Raw genomic sequence first — 17,631 nt, forward strand, 5'->3', positions numbered from 1 at the left:
CACACACACACACACACACGCACACGCACACGCACACACACACACACACACACACACACACACACACCTTACCTGATCATAATAGTTGTACATCCTTAACTTGTCGCTCTCTTTGACGTCAAGTTCATCCCAGTGACCAATCAACATGTTTGTGATGGCGTCATTGCACTTGTGACGCGATGGCGGTGGCGGTAGAAATTTTTCTGATGCGAAAATCAACGAATGTGGTCTCGGAGTCCTAATAAACGCCAAGATGAAGACAATAACACAGGTTGTCCAACCAGTCGCTACTAGCAATGTCTTTGTCCGTGTTCCCATGGCAATTCATTACCTGCAGAAATAGAGGGAAAAAGACTGTTAGAGGAACATATATCAGAACACAAAGCACTGTTACTGTACTGGTACTTTTTAAAACAGAAACCACTTTGTTACCACTTTTGTAAGTAAAATTCAAGCACCAAACACAAACAAACTCAAAATAAAACATTTGAAATGTTTTGAATTTCTAAAACTCAAAGGAAACGTATCCCTTTCACCTCATAAACAATTTGAATACCCATTAACGCGGTAAATGTTGAAATGTCGTGCTTCTACTTCCCCTATCCCCTACCCGTTTCGAAAAAAACATGTTCTTTGTCTGTCCCTGAGGAAAGTACCTGTCAGTGACATAACATAACGTAAACGTTGACTTTGGAGTTATTTCAAGAATTGTTTAGGAGACAAAAAAGAAAAACAAAATGAGTTGTGAAACCATTATTAATGAGACAACGGATGAAACTTGAACGCAGGGTACCAGACATTTGCACTGAATTCCCCACCGATTACATTTTTAGAATAGAAAAGGGGGAAAAACACACATTTTTTGCATAAATACCTGATTTCAATCTGTGTTTTTGTGTGGAATAAATGCTTTCTATCTTCTTTAATTGGCGAGTGGCCTCTTTAAGTTCTACTTCTTTTTTCATGGTAAGACTCCAGCCTTAAACCAACCCGGAGAAACTTGAAGAAGTAAACGAGAAAAAGTGCGCGGCAGTAGCGTATTACTTTCACTGAATGAAACGTAGGTGTAACAAGGTTCGACAAGAATAAAAAAACAAGAAAGGTAGGTTGTTGGAACGTGTGTTTTTGACAAAACAATATATTCACAGATATTTCGACCCAACGGTCTTTTAAGTGAACAGACAAACAAATATTCACACAAAACTTATCTTGATTGTTCTATTAGTTTTCGTCCACCCGTCAGGAAGCCGAGCGAATGAATTTTAAGGATCGACAAGAATTATGATATGTCAACCGTCAGCCGTAAGCAGTATATCCATACCATTCTCGCTTTCTTTCGACATTCGCACCTGTTACTTGCACAAAATGAAGAACACTGGTAAAACCACAAATATGCTTGTACATTCAGTCAAGTTTTGACTAAATGTTTTCAAATACTTGTAGACTGGAAATCGAGACCAGGGTGGTTGGTGGTTGGTGGTTGGTGGTGGTGGTGGTGGTGTGTGGGTGTGTGTGTATGTGTGTTTGTATGTGTGTGTGAGTGTGTATGTGTGTGTGTGAGTGTGTGTTTGTGTGTTTATGTGTGTGTGTGTGTGTGTGTGTGTGTGTTTGTTTGTTTGTTTGTTTGTGTGTGTGTGTGTGTGAGTGTTTGTGTGTGTGAAGAGCGATTCCGGGAAAACTGCTGGGCTGATCTCCATGAAACTTTACATTTATAGTTTGTCCGGGTGGCTAGAGAAAATCAAAGCATAGTACTGAAGAAGAAAGGTTGTTCAGGGCGAGTAGTATAATCTTGTGTTAAAAGGGTTACGTGCTGTCCCTAATCGTTTTTTTCTCGTAGAGCTGACTGAAGTTTCGTACTCAATTAAAAGTTACAAACAAGCGCTAAAAGTCTGCAACGCACGGCGCGAGATTATCAACAGTTCCGACTTAAGTCAATGACTAAATGGGCCCGAATTCATCTCTCTTCCGATGAAGACTAATTTCACAGGTAGGTGCCAACTCCGTATCGCTTCGGGTTAGAAAATGTAATTTTGACTTGTGTGACTTCGTCCGCCATTGTTTTTCATGTCGATTCCCAGTCCGAGTGTTTGAGTCGCTTAACAACGTGACTCCTACATTTAATGCACGTGTAATAAATAATTCATACACGTGTACAAAATAATTCATACACGTGTAAGAAATAATTCATACACGTGTTAGAAATAATTCATGCAAGTGTAAGAAATAATTTATACACGTGTACGAAATAATTCATACACGTCTAAGAAGATATTCATACACGAGTAAGAAATGATTAATACACGTGCATAAAACAAAAGTATTCATTACACGTGTATTGAATAATTAATGCACGTGTAATAAATAATTAATACACGTGTAATAAATACTTTTATTTGATGCACGTGTTTGAATTATTTCTTACACGTGTATGAATTATTTCTTACACGTGTATAAATTATTTCTTACATGTGTATGAACTTTTTCTTACACGTGTATGAATTATTCATTACACGTGTATTGGTTATGAGCCAAACGGCTTTCCATAGCCGACTGGGAGCGCACCCTTTCGCCGCTCAGCCGGTCAGAGGGTGTCGCTCCCCTGGCAGGCGACACAGTGGTAGAAAAAAGAAACACGTGGTCATTTAACTATTAGCGCATATATTATAAACCCACAAGATATGTTACGTGGTACTCTTTTTACATTTAGTCAAGTTTTGACTAAATGTTTTAACATAGAGGGGGAATCGAGACAATGGTCGTGGTGTGTGTGTGTGTGTGTGTGTGTGTATGTGTGTGTGTGTGTGTGTGTGTGTGTGTGTGTGTGTGTGTGTGTGTGTGTAGAGCGATTCAGAGTAAACTACTGGACCGATCTTTATGAAATTTTACATGAGAGTTCCTGGGTATGATATCCCCAGACGTTTTTTTCATTTTTGTTATTAATGTCTTAAATGACGTCATATCCGGCTTTTTGTAAAAGTTGAGGCGGCACTGTCACACCCTCATTTTTCAATCAAATTGATTGAAATTTTGGCCAAGCAATCTTCGACAAAAGCCGGACTTTGGTATTGCATTTCAGCTTGGAGACTTAAAAATTAATTAATGACTTTGGTCATTAAAAATCTGAAAATTGTCATTAACATTATTTTTTTATAAAACGATCCAAAATTACGTTCATCTTATTTTTCATCATTTTCTGATTCCAAAAACATAAATATGTTATATTCGGATTAAAAACAAGCTCTGAAAATTAAAAATTTAAAAAGTATGATTATGAATATCCCCATAATGCCAGACGCCAGGCGGAGCAGCCACTAGATTGCCAATTTTAAAGTCTTAGGTATGACCCGGCCGGGGTTCGAACACACGACCTCCCGGGGCGGACGCCTTACCACTAGGCCAACCGTGCGGCCGCGGAACTGTTAATGGGCATATTATCACCTGCTGGCGAGGCGCATTGATACAACCTCAACTAGTCTCGGTTAGCTTTGATGGTTATTTTACAAGTAGAAAATATGAAGGCCAACGAAATACCGAGACCTTAAGTTATGCGAAGTGATGATGCCATTTATACATCTTGAACTCAGGTCAAAAATGAGTTACTTCCCTTCGGGTCTCATTCTATCCCTGACAGGATGCCTTTGTTTTCCTTCTCTGGAGAGGAAATCGATTTTTTTTTTACATATTTAGATCTTTTCGTAATGTGTTATGGATATAAGCAGATTCGCGATCGTCGATAATGATTTTTCATGGTGTTGTAGCTCTCTCTCTCTCTCTCTCTCTCTCTCTCTCTCTCTCTCTCTCTCTCTCTCTCTCTCTCTCTCTCTCTCTCTCTCTCTCTCTCTCTCTCTCTCTCTCTGGGCTGGATGAAAAAAGATCTTTGCTGTATCTACTCCATTACCCTCGAAAAATAAAGTTGGTTCGTTCGTTCGTTCGTTCGTTCTCTCTCTCTCTCTCTCTCTCTCTCTCTCTCTCTCTCTCTCTCTCTCTCTCTCTCTCTCTCTCTCTCTCTCCATCTATCTCTCTAAATGCGCACTTCTTTGTTTTAAATGACAGTTCTCAATTTATTGTTGTAACTAAATCCCTTCTATGCAATATCATAATAAAGGAGGGGAATATAGAAAAGCAACTCAAAGTGTTTTGACTATATAACATAAATCACACAAGCGCGCATACACATATATACTCACAGGCGCACACAAACACACACACACACAAACACACACAAACACACACACACACACACACACACACACACACACACACACGCACACACACACAGGTGGCATACGGACTCTTATATTTGAACGTTTGCATCATGTATTTGGAATGTGACATGTTCGAAGAAATATCAGCCATTAACATAACAAGCATAACAGAAGCAGACAGGCAAGTACAAAGTGTCACCCCGAACACACATCCCCCTCCCCCTCCGGCCTCCTGATGTACCTCGTCTCATCTTTTCTTTTTCTTTTTGTGTCTTTTTTGTTTTTCTGACTTTTATTTTTTTCAGTCACGAGGATAGCCCCAAATATTACTTGCCATACTTGAAATGTAAAATGTTCTCACCGTCAAGGCGTGTGTGTGTGTGTGTGTGTGTGTGTGTGTGTGTGTGTGTGTGTGTGTGTGTGTGTGTGTATGTGTGTGTGTGTGTGTGTTTGCGCGCCTGTGTGGGTGTGTGTGTGTGTGTGTGAGTGTGTTTATCTCCCCCCCTTTCTTTCGCTCTTACTCTCTCTCTCTCTGTCTCTCTGTCTCTCTCTCTCTCTCTCTCTCTCTCTCTCTCTCTCTCTCTCTCTCTCTCAAAAGAGACTGGTGTCAGAGTGAGAATAACGATGACGATGGGCATTGAATGAGGAGACCCCCAGTCTAAATTTGGACAAAGCAACTTTATAAAGGCTCACATTAATCATATCCAAGTATTCTTCGTGCCCAATATAGCTTTTGAAACTGTGGTAAAATTCAAAGCGTGTACTTTCTGACAGACGTGAAAACCATTCCTGTGAAAACTGGTGCCTCATTGTCTCCTTCGGGTCACCCAGAAATAACTTTTCATCTGCCACCCCAGCACACAACCAAACGAAACCATATCCAGACTTGCACAAAAGGTCTTTGACATGTGTGACCCGATTTGTTTGCCATCTGTCGTGATTGCTTAATAGAGGCAGGTAAGCCATCTTTGAGAGAGAGAGAGAGAGAGAGAGAGAGAGAGAGAGAGAGAGAGAGAGAGAGAGAGAGAGAGAGAGAGAGAGAGAGAGAGAGAGCACCGAGAGATCGAGAAAGAGCACGGTGGAAAGAGAGAGAGAGAGAAAGAGAGAGAGAGAGAGAGAGAGAGAGAGAGAGAGAGAGAGAGAGAGAGAGAGAGAGAGCACCGAGAGATCGAGAGAGAGAGAGAGAGAGAGAGAGAGAGAGAGACTTACACATGCTTTATTTGTGATGCCACCAGCCTGTTCACAAGCAGATGTGTGTGCTTGTGTGTGTGTGTGTGTGTGTGTGTGTGTGTGTGTGTGTGTGTGTGTGTATGTGTGTGTATGTATATGTGTGTGTGCGTGTGTGTGTGTGGGGTGGTGGTAACGCAATGTCAATAATTCTTTCTATAGCAATGTCCGATTAAGCAATCGTACCTTTCATTCAACTGACGCATTCGTCCCTTAATTTGAGAGCATACGAAATAAACATGGCAACATATACTACTTTTTTTCGGAGATATGAGTAGAGGGGGTATGCAAACAAAAATGCTGGTTCGTCTTCAAAGGTTGTCTGGACAAAAAGAACAATAGTTATCCGCATAGTCGACAGCAATATATCGCTTATATGTGCTACAGTCAATAAGTGAAGTCAGTCGTTACATATGTCATGACTGAAAAGTTTTTCATACGGGCAGTACGTGTAATGACTAAAATCTCTAGTCATTACATGTAATGACTAAACGTGGCTTTGTGAGGTCACAGTCAATAAGTAAAATCAGTCAATAGGTGAACTTTGTTGGAACCATTTTCAAAAATTAGAACATTTAATGTATTTCCATTTCCATTGATTTAAGGTAAATAGAAGCAAATTTAATACACATTCAAGTTGTCTTGTCTTTGCATGAAAGGGTGTGATGACACCTCCTGTTGCACTGTAGCTTTGCTTTGAAGCAGAAACACTTCCTTGTCTGACATCATTTGAGAGTACGATTTTGGATCTTTTTATTATTCGTTGAGGTTGTTTCATTTGATTATTCTTAGGTTCCATTTACTGCTGCTTTGTCAACTGCTTTCAAAAGTATCACAAACACAAACAAGTGAGTTTCGTCATAGAACCACTAAGTGGCGTGTTAGACTAGAGCAGAGAACGTCGTGAACTGTACTCAAGTTTGTTTGACGTGATGTTAGTGAATTACAACCAAGACCAAGAACGTTGTGAAAAATGTCACTGATTCAGCAAGAATCTACTCACAAGTAAATTGTACTCAAGTTTGTTTTACGTTATGTTAGTGATTTACAACCAAGGTTAATTCTTTTTTTAAACAAAACTTTACTCCATATTGTTTATAATGATAAGAAACAATGCATGGATTTTACGATTACTAACTCAAGCAATTAATGCTTATTTTAAGCAATCATAGTAAGTACAAAACAAAGGTTAACATGGTGGCGGGCTAAATATATTAACTTCTTTCAGGAAACGATAAAAACAGAAAAACCTGATACACAAACGGGAAGGGGTTGGTAATACAGAAGGTGCGGAAAGGGCACGAGAGAACAGAAATAGGAATACGGGAAAAAGAAGAAGGTGAAGAAGACTTGGAGCACAATGTCACAAAGATGTGAGTAGCAGAGTTATGATGTGAAGCACGTCTTGATTTTAACCTCCCTAAACATTGATTTGGGATATGCTAGGACACGTTTGAAGCGATATCACGGGTTTCGTGTGTTGCACGAGAAAACCATAGTTTGACATGAGTTGTGTTTATGAGAAATGTAGCTGGTCTTGGTTTAATATCGTCACAACGTTGTAGATGCTCAACCGAGCAAGGTGTCTGGCGTTTGTCAAGTTTGTCGGGGACAAACACTCTTTCAAGAGACGGGTCTCTTAAGGTAAATGATTTACTATGTTGTATATTATTGAAGCTTGAATACATAGCTGGAATGTAATGTAAGTGTATACAAAGTGCACTAAATTCTAGTGTGAAGTTTTGAGAGAATTCTTGTTGTGATTGTGTTATGGTTTTTGTTGGTAAATTCTTGAACATAATTGCTGTTACGCATTTATGTTATGTTTAAGACAGTGATACTATGTGTGGTAGTGTCAGTGGTGGATTAATTGATTCGTGGATAAAGTATAGTTTGGATTTTGACTGTGAACGGAATGTGAATGTAGAATGAACGAGAGAGATGTTACTTGACTTTAGTTTAGGAAGAGGAGATGGTTTAAGAGAATGTGTATTAAGACTTGGGTTAAGTTTCCATGACGAGGGCTCATGATGCGTGAACGAGGGACGGTCCTCACACGGAAGAGGCGTGACGATGGTGGAGAGAGAGACCACATCGGCGCAGATGGCTGGACGAAGGAGTCTCCATCATCACCGGTCGTAGAGACGACGGTTCTTTTCGTTAATGGCGAAAGTGTTTCTCGGGGAGAAACGTGAAAGGTGGAAGTGTTTCTCGGGGAGAAATGTGAAGGGTGCATGTGGCATCTAGAATGAGAGTTTCTGGGAATTCATCGTCTGCGTGGAATCAGCGGCACAAGGAGGTGTAAATGACGACATATAGTGAGCCGTGTTACGAACTCGTGAGTGTCTGTCAACACTTTACCTTGTGCATTAATTAATTATTGAAATAATCTCTTTATATCATTAATCCCGTGTGTGGAGTGAGTGTAGAGAGATTGTAAGAATGGTGTGGACGAGAAGTTGTTTGTATTGATGTTGTTTTCTTTAGGTGAAGAATTGTTATATTTTGTGTGAGGAAATAATAAGTCTGCATCCTCCCAAAATTCTGTGTTGGAGTGTTTTAGTGTGAAGATTGAAGTTAGTGTAATAAGATAGGGCAGAACACGTATACAGAAAAATAACACCTTACTCACACTACAATCCACTTCATGACACACCAAGGTTACTCGTCATAAGAAACAATGAAATACTAGCACTAACAATACTTTTACCATTTTGACACCTTTTCATTTTGTAAATAATGGAAAGGAAAATCCCATGGTATAAATCTGCAGAGATTAGCTTTAGCCCAAAAGATATATTGTACACAGAACTTTTAGTCATTGCGCTTATTGCCTGATTTCACCTATTTACTGTCACCTCTGACGATCCAATCATTACACGTAATGACTAGAGTTTAGTCATTACACGTAATGCCTGTATGAAACAGTCATTACACGTAATGACTAAAATGTTCAATGTAATGACTGATTTCACTTATTGACTGCAACATATATACCTGTGTGGAATGTGCAATGCCTACTGACACACCTGTAAGTGCGACCTATGAAGTGTGGGATTTGATCCAGTTCTTTTGAAATATACACTGAGAAATGTATTCATCTACTTTTGCAATTGTATGGTATGGTTGAATGGATCGGGATACTATACGGAATAGGCAATGTCTACTAACAAAACGTGTTCAAAATGCGACCATATGAAGTGACAAAGGTGAGCTTTTGATACGGGTTTAATAACATATATATGTGACCCTCCACCACGAAATGAGTCGCATGTCACCTCGCGCGGTTCTGCGCTAGGCTTAATATAAGTCCGGGGAATGTCTTGTAACTGTGTGAGGGTCACCTTAGTCACAGGCTTATAACTCAAACAGTTTTTGCTCTTTTCTAACACGGGTTTCACCACTGGATAGAGCATACAAAACTCTGTAGGAAAATGTAAAAAATATGAAAATCAGGCAAAGGTGACATGCGACTCAATCCGTGGTGGAGGGTCACAAAATTATGCGTATATATGTATTTTTTGTTTGCTTTATTTTATCTATATACTATAGAGCCTAATTAACATCTACGTATGCTGTTTTTATTGGACTACTAAGTTAATCGTAGATCGTCTACTATAAACATTGCGAACACTGCACACGTCTCAATCTTTTCTTGGGTCTTAACTTCTTCAACCACCCCTGCCCACCACTCCCAACGCAGCAATAAAGGATTCAGTCATGCTTGCTGCCGGTCTGGCTGCAAAAACAAAAACAAAGGTTCGGCCAGTTTCGCTAGTTGACCCATCGGTATTGGATACATGTTATTTAAATGTATCTCCTCATAAAAAAAACCCAGACCCCGTCAATACAATCAATTTAAACTACTTGAGAGTGCTCACTGAAAAAAGTGATAGCAACCTGGAAATGTGTACATTAGTTCGTACAAATCTGCGTATCGTTTCTCCTAAAACCGTCTTCAACGTTTCCAAGCCATTTGTATTTGTATGTGCTAGTTTGCACTCAACTCGATTGTTCCGAGTTCAAAATAAGGTTCAAGAAGGCACAAAGGGGCCTGGGCAGCGTAACAGTAATGGTTTCTTTGCAACGTTTCATAAAATGAATTCAGGGTTCACCGACTTCTTTTGATCGCCAAGCATTCACTGACACTGAGTTTAAAGAAAGGCAGAGACGCGTCCCGACTTCTTTTGATCGCCAAGCATTCACTGACACTGAGTTTAAAGAAAGGCAGAGACCGCGCCTCCGCCACGTAGAAAGAAAACGTTGCCGTCAAAATCACGGTAAATGTCCCCCATTCAAAGCAAAATGTGTCTCTTTGAAACCAGATACAGCTTAAATGTATAGATATGGGAATGAGTAAGGTTAGTATCTAGTACATGTGTAGTTTTCAACGAGAAATATACACGTTAACGAACATACGAACCGATTTGCTATAGATATGTCCTCATTTAAGCATATTCGCCCACTTTCATCCCATCCTACACGCCTCTATCATAAATGGAGTGATAAACCAAACTGTTCCTTGATATGTCCTGCGTTGCTATGTGAAATATCACCATTCAAAACGGTCTGTATTCTGCACACATTCAAAAAGAAATGAAGCAGTCACAAATGTGTGGTGGAGAACCTCCGCGATGTCTGTTTCGGAGGCAAATTGCCTCCGCGCGGTGGAATCCACACAGCATCATAATCAATGATTTACCTCAGATTAGTTTCATAACCTACTTTGTCACTAAAAAACTGTCAGGAACGGGTATTTCATGATAGGTTAGATTAAATAACTGCCTATTAAATAAATGTCTGCAAATAACGCCATCAAAGACATTAAAAAAACCTAAAAAAAACTGGGGATATAATTCTTAGAAACTCTCATGTAAAGTTTCATGAAAAACGGTTTAGTAGTTTTCTCTGAATCGCTCTTCACACACACACACACACACACACACACACACACACACACACACACACACACACACACACACACACACACCACGACCCTCGTCTCGATTTCCCCTCTATGTTAAACAAATTAGTCAAAACTTGACTAAATGTAACACATTTGTGCAAATTGCATCGTCTGTCGATCAGTACAAGAAGCAAGCCTGGCCAGGTGTGCGTGTACTTCATACACATCGATAAAACCGGAAACATTGCGTCTTTGTTTCAAATATAAAACGGATATTCAGCAATTTCCTGCAAAATGTGGCCTGATGATCGGAATAGGGCTGCGTGTATCCAATCACAACCCCCGATTGTCTATCAGCATAGCAATTAACTTCAGAGTCAAGCCGAGTCCGTAAGAATGTTTACTGTTTGGCAAGCAAACGAAATAGTCACATATTTATTCAGCATTATATCAGTGTCAAACTATGCTCGTAAGGTTGTTTATTGTTTGGCAAGCGAAAGATAGTTCTTTTTGCTTGATGTACATATTGCTTGTCTGAATCAACTTGCTAATGTAATGAATCCTGCACTGTTTTGGATGTACAGCAGTACCTGTGATGTGTGGACCCTCCCAAGAGAGGACACCTCCCTTAAAAGGACACCTGATATTGTCCCTCTTTATATTATCTCTACCAAAGTATACCTTACATGAAAGGCCACCTACAATGTAGGGACACTTTTGGCTGGTCCCAAGGGTGTCCTTTCATCGCAGGTACCACTGTACAGTACCCGGCGAAAGAAACGCAACTCATTCGCGCCCACTATTGCAAGTGATTTTTCGTCATTTTCAAATTGTTGCAACATATGAACCAGATAAGGTACATTAAAAAGGAAGACAGATTCGTGGAGGATATTTTACTGGCTGTACGTAGTACGTATCATTTAATCGTTTTCTTTTTTTCACCTTTTCATAAATTGTGTTATACAGGGTAGGGGTCAAGCGAGTCGTGATTGCAGGCGAACGTGTCACTTTGACATGCTACAAAAATCGTAAAAATGCATATTTTACAACCAGGTAAAGACAGTAGTGGAGGAAACGAATCTCTCAACATGATCATTTAATTAGAATTATTCGCCAAAGCGTAACATAATTACAAAATGAACATAAATCACTCCAACGGTATATAAGAATAACATCAAATGAATTCATATTCATGTTTTTCCTCCTTTTTCTCAATTGGCACAGTAGCCTAGTGCATGGTTAGGACATCAGACACGAAATCTCGAGGTCAAGAGTTCGAATCTCCGCCGGGGCGTTTATGTTTTCTCCTTTATCTCTCTTGAAAATAAAATATGATCAGTCCTGAGAGAGCAAACCGGATGTTATCACTGCACAATTTAAGCGTTGACTGAAGCTCTCAAAATCATACACGCCGTACAGATAGGGTTTCGGGTAGTGTTTGCTGTACAGAATTCTGTACATGATTTTCAGCCCTATCTTTTCAAACTCGTAGCCCCGGAAAGTCATAAATAGACCACAGCTTTAACATTTTTAATATGCTGGTCACTGAGATTTCGAAAATTGTGTATTGTTTGTTGCGGTGCTAGTGTAGATTGAGTATTAAGGGGATACAAACGTACTTCCGTGACAGGGCTACTATCACATAAATGAGCTGCATCTTACCATTGGCCAAGCAGACGGCATTTCCGCAAACCGCTACGGGTTATTTGAAGACGATGCTACTCAGTTTGTGTCAATTATAGTCATTTGTTGTATTTTAGATTCAGAGGTACACACTAACTTGCGCTTGCAGATATAGAGTCGACATGACACTGCAAACGTCTCAATTGATCATGTATGAAATAAGTGGGTCACACGGGCCCCGATGGTTGGGGAGTTGAATAAACTACAAGAACTAGTGTGCGGTTTATGCTTGCTAAATCGCCATTCAAGTGAACTATGTCAATTAATGTTGTTAAAATACTATTGCGAGTTTGTTCCATAAGGTTACTATTGCCGTTAATTAAAAGAGGTTATAGTTCTGTAATTTTCCTGTGAGACGGAGTGGGGCGAGAAGCGAGAACGAGGCTCTGCATTTAGGGAAATACGCTGGTTGCCAGGAGAAGAACGCAGCGTATACACTTACTTCTGCTAACAGAGACAAAGAAACCGGCAACAATCCATTGTATCTATATATTATTATGCCTGTGACACAAAATTCAAAAGTAGGTACTATTTTTTGCCGTCGAGTATAGAAATACATTACACTTCAAGTCATTTTACATTTCGTTAACATCTAACTCTTATGTCCATAAAGTTGTGCGGTCAATAACTGGGTTGGACTGTGACACGTTCTAATCATCTGGAAATCAATTGTTACAATTGTGTGTTTATCCCAGCGAAGCTGGAGGTATCCCACATACTGTAATCGACTTGAGAAATGTTCACACCGATAATACATGATAAAGAAGGATTCTTTGTGCCCGGCTACATGCTACAGTTGGAGATGGAAGTTCACCAAAAATTGGGACCATACTAACAAAAATACGGTGGGTGCAATAGTCGCCCCCATTTTTTCAGCAAACGCCACCCAAGGCCGCTTTGGACGGGTAGAAATTCTGTACTTTCCAAGTCTATTTGTGTGTGGTTGTTCAAGACTATGGATAAAGCTCGCGTGAGAAGATTACGTCACGGTCAAAAGTCTTTGACGTCAATTATTGCATCATGACGTCATGCCTCCCTGTAGTCTTTCTCTCTCGCGCAGTGTGTGTGTTTGTGTTCATTTTGAGCACATGTGTTAGTGTTACTGTGTGTGTGTGTGTGTGTGTATGAGTGTGTGTGTGTGTGTGTGTGTGTGTGTGTGTGCGGCGCACGCGTGCATGAGTTTGTACTCGTATGTGTGTGGTGTGTGTGTGTGTGTGCGCGCACGCGTGCATGAGTCTGTACTCGTGTGAGTGTGTGTGTGGGCATAAGTGTATGTGTGTGCGTGTATGTGTGTTTGTTTGTAAAGGTGTGTATGTCCGTCTGTCCATATGTGCGTATGGGTGTGTGTTTTGTGTGTATGAAGTTTTTGTGAGAGAGTGAATGAGTGCGTGTGAATGAGTGTGTGTATGTGTGTGTGTGTGACTTGGGGTGTGTGTGTGTGTGCGTGTGTGTGTGTGTGTGTGTGTGTGTGTGTTTGAGAGAGAGAGAGAGAGAGTGTGTGTGTGTGTGTGTGTGTGTGAATGTGTTTGTGTGTATGTTTGTGTGTGTCTGAGTTTGTGTGTATGTTTGTGTGTGTATGAGTGTGTATATGGTGTTTGTAAAGGTGTTTGTGTTCGACTGTCTATGTGCGTATTTGTTTGTTTGTTTGCTTAACGCCCAGCCGACCACGAAGGGCCATATCATTCAGGGCCGTGGTGCTGCTTTGACATATATAACGTGCGCCACACACAAGACAGAAGTCGCAGCACAGGCTTCATGTCTCACCCAGTCACATTATTCTGACACCGGACCAACCAGTCCCAGCCGACTAACCCCATAATGCCAGACGCCAGGCGGAGCAGCCACTAGATTGCCAATTTTAAAGTCTTAGGTATGACCCGGCCGGGGTTCGAACCCACGACCTCCCGATCACGGGGCGGACGCCTTACCACTAGGCCAACCGTGCCGGTCTATGTGCGTATGAGTGTGTGTTTTGTGTGTATGAGATTTGTGTGAGTCAATGTGTGTGTGTGTGTGTGTGTGTGTGTGTGTGTGTGTGTGTGTGTGTGTACGTGCGCATGCACAGTGTGTGTGTGTCTGTTTGTATAAGAGAGAAAGAAAGAGAGAGAGTGGGTGGGTGTGTGTTTGTGCGTGTGCGTAAGTGTATGTGTGTGTGTATGTGTGTTTGTTTGCAAAGGTGTTTATGTCCGTCTGTCTATATGTGCGTATGGGGGTGTGTTTTGTGTGTATGAAGTGTGTGTGAGAGAGTGAGTGAGTGCGTGTGAGTGAGTGTGTATGTGTGTACGTGTCAGTGTAACTTGGGGGGGGGGGGGGGTGTGTGTGTGTGTGTGTTTGAGAGAGAGAAAGAGAGAGAGTAAGAGAGAAGTTTGTCTTTCGCTGGGGTATGCAGTGCCTTGGCGATGCACATCTACTTAATTTATATAATATTTTAAATGAAACGGTGTATCTTATTTCTGTTGCAGGGGCACGCCGGCGAAAGACACAAATCAGCAAGGGAAACTGCGTAAAGGCTCATTGACTAAATCTGTAAGAAATACCCTGAACTATGAATTGAATAACACAAAAAGAGAGAAAAAGATGTGGTGTACCTTTTTTGTTATACATATAATTATGTCTAATAAACATTTCGATCTTACCTGGAGTTTGCTTGGTCTTTGTTTACGTAAAGTTAACATATGCATGATCAGTCACATATCACAGGTGAAAGTAATTCAATGCCACTTATTCAGCTGTATTCAGACAGAAACCTTTAAAGGTCATGGTTCATCTGAACAGTCAGGTGGTCTATCCAAAGACTAATAACTCCAACATAAAATTCATGTCTAATACTGAGAGCTTCAGATGAGCAGAGAAACAAAGTATAATCACCCGGAACACGCGCGTGTCGGCGGTCAAGAGGACTATGAGGAATTTCGGTTCACTGGCCGTCGCGGCAGCGGCGATAAGAAAAGTCTACGAAACATCTCTGTTAAAGAATGTGCTGTCCCCCAGTCATACAATTTTACACTTTACACTGTCAAATGGTAAACATTTTCCTCTGGCTACACTTCATTCTATCAGGTTTTTTTCTCTCTGTTTTTTCAGGTGCCATGCCTCATGCTACAGAGTCTTGCAAGATGTCAGCCGATCAAGCTCACACATCTTCGTGATAAGGGATATCTGTTTCGGCACAGTCGGTGGTGCTTAACTCTGGCGATGGGGGAGAAGTTCTGTCCAAGAAACCACTCCCGTACATCATCCAGAAAGCTGAAGAGTGACAAACCTTGACCCACATTCAGAGTGTAGGACTGATTATCTTAAGATAACGTATAATCCTGAAACCAAATTTTAAAGCAGATTAATTCTTCTCAATCCAGAACTTGTCGTTTTTAAATCATACGGCAGAGATCACATTCCCAGTGCTGCGATAGTTATTCACCACACACACTCAAGGTCCAACCCTGAAGTGATAGTCATGGGTTCACTTTTTGGAGGAGAGGTGTGTGTGTGTGTGCGAAGGTTTATATGTAGATCGAAGTGGGTTCACATTGCATACTGTTTTTTGTTGTTGAGAGGGAACCAGTGAATAGTGGGTTTAGGTATTAGGATTATGAAGTATTGTTTGTTTTAGTATATGGGGATTTTATTTGTGGAAAATCTTCTTTTTTTTTCTCTCTGTTCACCAAAAATAAATAAAAAAGGGATGTGATAGCAGAGGAAGTTTCAAAGCTCTCGGATGCATCTCTGGGTATCAAAGTGTATTTGACTCCAAATAGACAAACTGAAGTTAAAAATGTAATTTGCACGATTTTGTTTAAGATACTCTAGGCATTCACTTTACTTTTTCCCATTGATTGCACATGAAATCATTAATCTGTTTTTATATGTTATACTCTTACTTTCTCCCAAGCGCAAGACAAATTCTTCTATGAAAATTGAAGCCAATAAAATTTGAGTTGAGTTGAGTTGAGTTGTATGTTGATCAGTGAGAGGATTTACTGATTTATTTCAATTACAAACGGTTTGTCAGCAGGTTCATTTAGATTGATTCTCATTATCCTAAAATCATGTATTGATTTACCATACTTTGCAAGCAGGAGATTTTATTCCAAAATTGTAGGCAGAATATTCTAACTTTGATTTTTTATTTAAACTGTCACATGTGGCTTTTTTGTGTGTCTAGAAATTGAGCAATTTGTATCCCCTGACTTGGAGTAGAAGAGTAGAATTTGTGTTGAGTAACTTGAAAGAGATATAGAATAGTTGGAATTAAAGGTATGGCTTGAAACTGTCATTTTATGTTAAATTGTTGTGAATATGACGTGTGTGTGTGTGTGTGTGTGTGTGTGTGTGTGTGTGTGTGTGTGTGTGTGTGTGTGTGTCCTGGCAAGAGGTGCCCTGCATCCATCAAAAATATGGCTAAGATATGCCATTTATACAGCAAACATCTGACTTAATGTGGCATGCATGGGGTTTTCATATAAAAATGTCACTATGACACAGCATGCATCTAATTTTCATATGACATTATTTTGACATGTCATTTTTACCTTAAAGTCACATGGCTGCCACTCTAGAACCATTTGCAATTTCTATATGGCTGACATATTGTTTTACCATATGATTTTTACAGGCCATGTCATATGTTTTCCATATATCCCGCATATTGCTCTGCTGCCTGGGGCGGCTCACCATGTGTCGATTAGATAATACCAGCTGTTTCACTTTTTCTGAAACACATCAGATGTTTAGCTTGCCATTTTGAAATTGTTTACGTCTGCTTTTTTACCTAATTACCCAATTCAAGCCTGCTTTACGGCATTTGTTTGAACTTGATTTTGACAAACATTTCTGTGATAAATCACGCCTTAAAATGTCAGATCATGTGGTATTGATTACACAAGGTAGGAATATTCTATTAGAACTTATAATGGTAGCTAGGGTAGTTAAGATCTGTGACTTTTTGCGTTTGAAAGATGGTGTACGTTTGTCGATTGATTTGCACACACAACAAATTAAAAACATTAAAAGCCTATGCAGAGTACGTAGTATTTAGATTTTTTTTCTCTCACCAAAACGCAACATTCACTCATTTCAACCAAACTTTTCACGTTGCATTCACGTGGAATTTACATAAAAACGCAACGTAATTTCCACCAAACCACAACCACAACCATCATTCTCGTTGTGTCAACGAAGAATTTACGTAATTTTTTTTACAAAACCAACAATTCAGAGAGGAGCAAACGCTCTAATATACTCACCTCCGTAATAGATAATATGAATCAGAAACAATAGATCTGCTGCTCTAGCTCCAAAAACGTTCACGAAAATGATAACTTCTTGCAAAAATCACCAGACATTGACACCGTCAAGAGTCGATTCCGCGAATCACTCGGTAGTACGCTGGCTTTATAACCGTGCGTCGCTTTTAAGGGGCCGTCACATTGCGGCGATTCAGTGGTAGAATTTGTTTCTAGAAGCGGATTGCACATAATTATATGCTCCACGCGAGCGGGGCGGAAATGACGCAAAGTGAACACGGCAACTGTAGTGCGCGAGAGCAGACGCTGTTTTGGAGAGGCGGGGTTCTGCTATTGTTGGAACATCACACCCCTTCTAAAAATACAT

At 40.2% G+C, this 17,631-nt stretch overlaps 1 protein-coding gene and 1 long non-coding RNA gene across 2 annotated transcripts in view; one reads left to right on the forward strand and one right to left on the reverse strand.

Annotated features, from left to right (window-relative positions):
* LOC138947140 (uncharacterized) overlaps window positions 1–17,538 on the reverse strand; it is a 42,594-nt gene extending 25,056 nt beyond the window's left edge. The window contains exons 1-2 of the mRNA XM_070318591.1: window positions 17,265–17,538; window positions 73–331 (exon numbers count right to left, since the gene is read on the reverse strand). Of these exons, the coding sequence (XP_070174692.1) occupies window positions 73–318 (246 nt within the window). The 5' untranslated portion in view covers window positions 319–331; window positions 17,265–17,538. The remainder of the gene's footprint in view (window positions 1–72; window positions 332–17,264) is intronic.
* Window positions 6,907–16,278, forward strand: LOC138947138 (uncharacterized). The gene is made up of 3 exons (XR_011449559.1): window positions 6,907–7,076; window positions 14,484–14,547; window positions 15,106–16,278. It is a non-coding gene; the product is annotated as an uncharacterized lncRNA (long non-coding RNA).
* Window positions 17,539–17,631: the final 93 nt, after the last annotated feature.

The sequence above is a fragment of the Littorina saxatilis genome, linkage group LG14 (genome assembly GCF_037325665.1).
Source record: "Littorina saxatilis isolate snail1 linkage group LG14, US_GU_Lsax_2.0, whole genome shotgun sequence".
Classification (NCBI taxonomy): Eukaryota; Metazoa; Mollusca; class Gastropoda; order Littorinimorpha; family Littorinidae; genus Littorina; species Littorina saxatilis.